The sequence below is a fragment of the Coturnix japonica genome, chromosome 27 (assembly GCF_001577835.2).
Source record: "Coturnix japonica isolate 7356 chromosome 27, Coturnix japonica 2.1, whole genome shotgun sequence".
Classification (NCBI taxonomy): Eukaryota; Metazoa; Chordata; class Aves; order Galliformes; family Phasianidae; genus Coturnix; species Coturnix japonica.
This window is the reverse complement of record NC_029542.1, coordinates 2,523,798-2,530,600: the sequence shown is the minus strand read 5'-3', so window position 1 is coordinate 2,530,600 and position 6,803 is coordinate 2,523,798. Positions and strand designations below refer to the sequence as shown.

Sequence of the window (6,803 nt, the reverse complement as noted above, 5' to 3'; positions counted from 1 at the left end):
CATCCCATCCCATGCTATCCTATCCTATCCTATCCTATCCTATCCTATCCTATCCTATCCTATCCTATCCTATCCTATCCTATCCTATCCTATCCCATCAGATCCCCATCCCCCCTCCTCTTTACCCCTCTCCCCCCATCACTCTCAGCTCCCCCCATCACTGTGCTGCACCCCCTGCTCTCACCCCACACATTGCTGCCTTCTCCCTCCTCTTGAGCCGCAGCAGATCCACGTACAGCACACGGCCCAGCACGGCTGAGGTGCACAGCACAGCCCCATGGACGGCCCCTGCCAGCCCACAGCTGAACACGTCCTGCCCTGGGGACGAGACCTGGATGTGACATGGCCACTGCCATGGGGATACGGGGACACAGCCACTGCTATGGGGATATGGGGACACAGCCACTGCTATGGGGATATGGGGACACAGACACTGCTATGGGGATATGGCCACTGCTATGAGGATATGGGGACACAGACACTGCTATAGGGATATGGCCACTGCCATGGGGACGTGGGGACACAGCCACTGCTATGGGGATATGGCCTCTGCTCTGGGGACACAGCCACTGCTATAGGGATATGGCACTGCTATGGGGTATGGCACTGCTATGGGGTGTATGGCACTGCTATGGGGTGTATGGCACTGCTATGGGGATAAGGCCACTGCTATGGGGATATGGTCACTGCCATGGGGATATGGTCACTGCTATGGGGATATGGGCATATGGACACCCCATGGGGACACCCCAGGTGTAGGGAGAGCCCGGCTGGAGCTGAGCATGGAAAGATGGGGACGTGGGATATGGGGACAAGGGGACATGGAGAGAGGGGGCGTGGGGATATGGGGACACAGGGATGTGGGGGCACATAGACATTGGAGTGGTGGCATCATGGAGACATGGGGGGCACAGCGACGTGAGGATGGGACATGGAGACATGAGGGCATGGGAATGGGAGGACATGGGGACGTGGGGACGTGGGGATGCCGGGTCATGGGGACCCACGGACACACAGGAGGCGTCACGGCCTTATACCCGTCAGGTAGAGGTTCCTCACGGGGGTGTCCGCCCTCATGGCCGCCACCACGTCGGGGCTGAATCTCCGCAGGTCGTGCTCCGCTCCGTACATCTCCCCTCGAGGAGCCGCCAGGTAATGAGCGTTGCTGAGAGGTGAAGCCGCCTCCACGAACTCCACCTGCACGGCAAGAAAGGGTTGGGGGGTGGGGGGGGATGAAGAGGGTCCCGGCCCCCTATAAACCAGCCCCATAGCGGGGAATCAGCCCCACGGAGCACCCCGTGCCATCACCTTGTCGCGGAGGTGGGGGAAGCGCATCAGTGCTCGCTGCAGGAGCCGCTGGGCGATGTCGGTCTTGTAGTGCAGGTACGAGTCCCCGCGGTGCCTGGGCCGAGTCCCGGCCCAGCCCTCGAACCACTCGTAGCGGGCCATGGTCAGGATGGTCATACACGAGCGGCCTGGGGGGGGAAAAGGGGGGAGATCGGCCATAAAACCCCCTGAGAACTCGGGTTGGATGTCGGCCCCAGTGCCCACCCCATAACATCAACCATTGGCGTGACTGTGGTCCTGATAGTGGGGATGTCACCCTGCCCCCCAAGTGCCCACCCCATACCTACAGCCATCGGGATGGCCTTGGTCGCCATCATAGGGATGTCACCCCCAGTGCCCACCCCATAGCCCCAACCATTGGGATGGCCTTGGTCACCATCATAGGGATGGCTGCTGCCCACCCCATAACTGCAGCCATTGGGATGAACTTGGTCTCCATTGTAGGGATGTCACCCCCAGTGCCCACCCCATCACCCAACCCTTAAGATGAACCCAGTCTTACAGGGCTGCTGCCCTCAGTGCCCACCCCATCACCCCAAACCACTGGATGACCATGATCCTAATCATGGAGCTCTCACCCCCCATGCCCACCCCATCACCCCACCCTTGGGATGAGGGCGGTGCTGAGCTCATGCCATAATGTGGATGGGGCCTGGGGGGGCACAGTGAGGACCCCCCACCCCACCTGGGTGTCTCTCCTCATAGGTGGGGTCCTTGGCAGCAGGGAAGGTGATGAACATCATGGCCAGGTTCTCAGGGACATCCTCGGAGCTCAGGGCAGAGTATTTGTTCATCCTATAGGAACAGTATGTGTCCCATCCCTATCCCCATCCCCATCCCTGTCCCATCCCTGTCCCCATCCCTGTCCCCATCCCTGTCCCCATCCCCATCCCTGTCCCCATCCCCGTCCCACATTGGGGTGCCCTTACATGGCATCCAGGTCGTTGTGGGGGTAGATCCAGAAGTTTTTGGCCGGCAGATCCAGCTCGGCCGCGCTGCCCCGCAGCCCCACAAACACCAGGAAGGATCCCATCCCGTGCTGCACCATGGACAGGAGGGATCGAATGGCTGCGGGGACAGGGGGGGGCATTGGGAACAGTGACACCGTGTCCTCCAGAGAGGGGTGGGGGGGGCACAGGGGGCACCATGGACACCAGGGGTGCTGGGGGCAGCAGGGATAACAGAGGTAATGGGGACAGCAGGGACATTGGGGGCACTATGAGCACTGGGGACACCGGGAGCATTGGGGACACTACAGACACAGGGGCAGCACACGGGGGTCGGGGGGGTCCATGGGCTCACACACCGGGCTGGGCTCGCAGCGGGGCCGGCAGCAGTTTGCCGAACGTGTTGAAGATCCCGGCATCGGAGATGACAACGCGTGCCCTGATCTCCACCTCCTCCTCCTCCTCACCGCCCTTGTGCACGGCCACCCCTGCGGCACAGCGCCTCGTCACCCCCCCACACGTTATCACAGCCCGGACCCCCCTCCATGCGCTCACCCACAGCGCTGCCGTCGGGGGACACGAGGATGCGTGTGACAGCGGCCCGCACCAGCACGGCCCCCCCGGCTCGTTCGATGAGGGGCACGATGTGGAAGGCGATCTCACTGGCCCCCCCCCGCGGGTACCAGGCGCCCCGTTGGTAGTGATGAACCATCAGCACGTTCACCAGGAAGCTGGAGTCCTGCGGTGCGGTGCCTGGGGACGGGGGGGGGGCTGAGACATCTTCCATTGCGACACAGCCCACCCCATCAACACAGACCCCACCCCATCAACACAGCCCCCTCCCTGCTGCAGCAGCCCCCTGCCCATCAACATAGCTCCCTCCCCATCCCAATAGCCCCCTCCCCATCACCATAGCCCCCTCCCCATCCCAATAGCCCCCTCCCCATCCCGATAGCCCCCTCCCCATCACCATAGCCCCCTCCCTATCCCAATAGCCCCCTCCCCATCCCAATAGCCCCCTCCCCATCACCATTGGATAGCTCCCTCTCCATCCCAATAGCTCCCTCCCCAACCCAATAAGCATCACCTGCCCCATCCAATTAGCCCCTCCCCATCCCAATAGCCCCTCCCCATCACCAGTTGGATAGCTTTCCCTCTCCATTCCATATAGCTCTACTCCCCAAACCCCAATAGCCCCCTCCCCAAACCCAATATAGCCCCATCCCATCACCAGATTAGCCCCCTCCCTATCCCAATACCCCCTTTTCCTCCATCACCATCCCGATAGCCCCTTCCCCATCACCATAGCCCCCTCCCCATCCCAATAGCCTCCTCCCCATCCCAATAGCTCCCTGCCCATCCCAATATCTCCCTCCCTATCCCAATAGTCCCCTCCCCATCCCAATAGCCCCCTCCCCATCCCGATATCCTACTCCCTGTCACTATATCCCCCTCCCCATGGCTACAGCCCATCTCCATCATGACCTCCCCCCCACCACCATGACAGCCCCCTCCCCACCTCGATGCCCACTGACCATAGAAGAGGTAGCTGAGCAGGGCACGCAGGTCCTGGTTGGTCGTCAGCCGGGACACCGCGTCGCTGTGGCTGGTGGCCGCCATGCGGAAGATGGGTGACATCCAATGGAGGAGGCCACTGCGCACCAATATGGCGGCCAACCAGCGGGGCACGATCTTCAGCAGCGCCAGCAGGGCCACGTGCCTGGAGGCCAACTGCGCCAACACGGATCTGTGTCACCCTATGGCCAACACAGCCCCACCACGGCCTGCTGTGTCCCCACTGTGTCCCCACCAACCAGCCATGTCCCATCCAACCCCACCATCCATGTCCCCAACACTTACATCCCAACCACCCTCGTCCCATCCATATGTCCCCCCATGGTCACCACCCATGTCCCCCGTGTTCCCATCTTCCATGTCCCATCCAACCCCACCACCCATGTCTCCACCGCTCATGTCTCCCTATGGCCACCATCCATATGTCCCACCACCCATGTCCTCCCCATGGCCACCATCCATATCCCAACCAGCCCCACCACCCATATCCCAACCTCACATATCCCCCCCCATATCCACTACCTATGTCCATGTCCCCACCACCGACATCCCCACAACTCATATCACCAACACCCACATCCCCACCATCCGTGTCCCCCTCATGTCCCCCATATCCCCATCTTCCATGTCCCAATCAACCCCACCACCCATGTCTTAACCACCCACGGCCACTACCCATGTCCTCTGTGCCCCACCACCCATGTCCCCACCATGGCCACTACCATTGCTCCCCATGTCCCCATGTTCCCCCATGGCCACCACCCATGTCCCATCAAACCCCACCACCCATGTCCCCCATATCTCTAACATCCATACCTTCCCCATGGCCTTCAATACCCACATCTCACCCAACCCCACCACCCACATCCCCCCATGTCCCCTACCCACATCCCACCCCCTCTACCCCCAGATCAAACCACATCCCCCCACTTTCCCCCCATCCCACCCCAATCACCCACAGACCCTCCCAGCCCCCGCCCCCCAGCTCAGCCCCACCTTGGACAGCCTCATGAACTCCCTGATGGCCGCCTTCTCCTCGGGGAACTGCTCCTCCAATGCAGCAACGAATGCGGTTTTACCAGCACGAAGCTGGTAGCAACGTGTGCCCAGAGTCACCTCGTCATAGGGGTCGGGCAGGCGCTGCCAGCACAGCTGCCCATCCGTCAGCTGGTCCAGCAGCAGGCGCAGCATGCTGCACTCATGCATCTGCCCCACGTAGTGGATGCCTGCAGGCATGCATTGTGTTCTGCATGCATATGGCGCACGCAGCGTGCATGCACACACATGGCGTGCACATGGTACGCACTGCATGCACACACACTGCAGGCTGATGGCGTGCACGTTGCATGCATCATGCCTTTGCACTGCAGGTTGCATGCATGGCCGCACATTGCATGCACGGCTGCTCCTTACCCACATCAAACTCGCTGTCCCGCTCCTGGAAGGTGTGACAGCAGCCCCCGGCCTGGTCGTGCTGCTCCAGCACTAACACACGTTTGCCCACCTTGGCCAGGATGCATGCGGCTGCAAGGCCCCCGATACCGCTGCCAATCACCACTGCATCCAGATCCTGCGGCACGCGTGCAGCACTGAACCCTGTGCATGGAGATAGGAGCACAGTGCTGCTTGCACGCACTCCTGCAGCAGGCAATGCATGCAGCGTGCACCCGTGGGGTGCACAACGCACAATGGTGTAGCATGCACTTGTCCCACGCTGTGTGCAATGTGCAGCCGTGCAGCAGATCCACAGCCATGCACCGGTCCAACACACAGTGCAGATCCATGCAGCGTGCAATGCACACCCGTGCAGCTCACAGGTGCTGTGTGAGCCCTGTGCTCTTGGGTGCAGCGGGTGCCACGCTCACATGCATTGCAGCTGCACAGAGCAGAGCAGGGAGACGCATTGCATGAGCCTGCAGGGATGGATGGATGGATGGATGGAGGGATGGATGGATGGATGGTGGATGGATGGATGGATGGATGGATGGATGGATGGATGGATGGAGGGATGGAGGGATGGATGGATGGAGGTGCACACACACACACACACACACACACACACAACTCACCCCTCCTCAGCACCCTGTCACGGGCACGTGTGTCCAACACCAGCGGCCGGGGGGGTCGGGATGGTGTGTGAGCAAAGGGGTTCCCTGCAGAGCCCAGCATGCGCCGCAGCAGCAGCCCCAGCAGCAGCACGGCCATGCACGGAGGCAGCAGCAGCAGCAATGCAACCCACATGGCTGCACCGGGTCGGCACTGCAGCACCGCGGGGATGGGGCGGTGTGGATGCACAGCACCTCTTGTCCCCCCCCTTGTGCTGTGGGAGCGGGGGCTTAGGGGGCAGAGCGGCTTATCCCCACAGCAGCTTACAGACACGGCGGCTTAGGGCTGAGGGCTGGCAGCCAGCAGTTAGTTTGCAGTTTGCAATTTGCAATTTGCAGTTTGCAGTTTGCAGTTTGCAGTTTGCAGTTTGCACCCCCGTGGGGCAGCAGCCCCTTCCTTCCTCCCCCCATCGTGCTGCTGGGATGCAGAGCAGCGAGCATGGATGGTGTGTGTGTGTGTGTGCTGCTGTGCAAAGGGGGATGCACGGAGCTGGGCACGCGTGGCTCTGAGCGTGCAAATTGTGCAAGCACGAGAGTGCACGCCCTCACACCCAACACTGCTCTGCTGCCTGCAGCTCTGCTGACCCCTCCTGGCTGCAAAGGGAAGAGCAATGCACACGCGTGTGCACACACACACACAAACTGACCCCCCACCCCCAGCCCTACAACCCCGTGTGCAAGGTGCAATGCTGTGTGTGCAAGGTGCAATGCTGTGTGTGCAAGGTGCAATGCTGTGTGTGCAAGGCGCAGTGCTGTGTGCAAGGTGCAATGCTGTGTGTGCAAGGTGCAATGCTGTGTGTGCAAGGTGCAATGCTGTGTGTGCAAGGTG

General features: G+C 61.3%; 1 protein-coding gene across 1 annotated transcript; it reads right to left on the bottom strand.

The window, feature by feature from the left end:
• Nucleotides 1–147: 147 nt before the first annotated feature.
• Nucleotides 148–6,038, bottom strand: LOC107325116 (all-trans-retinol 13,14-reductase-like). The gene is given in 12 exon segments (XM_032449355.1): nt 148–318; nt 1,038–1,197; nt 1,309–1,475; nt 2,033–2,142; nt 2,277–2,415; nt 2,654–2,782; nt 2,850–3,047; nt 3,830–4,025; nt 4,866–5,146; nt 5,149–5,196; nt 5,283–5,465; nt 5,939–6,038. Coding segments are annotated over 12 exon segments (1,872 nt in total). The 3' UTR covers nt 148–157.
• Nucleotides 6,039–6,803: the final 765 nt, after the last annotated feature.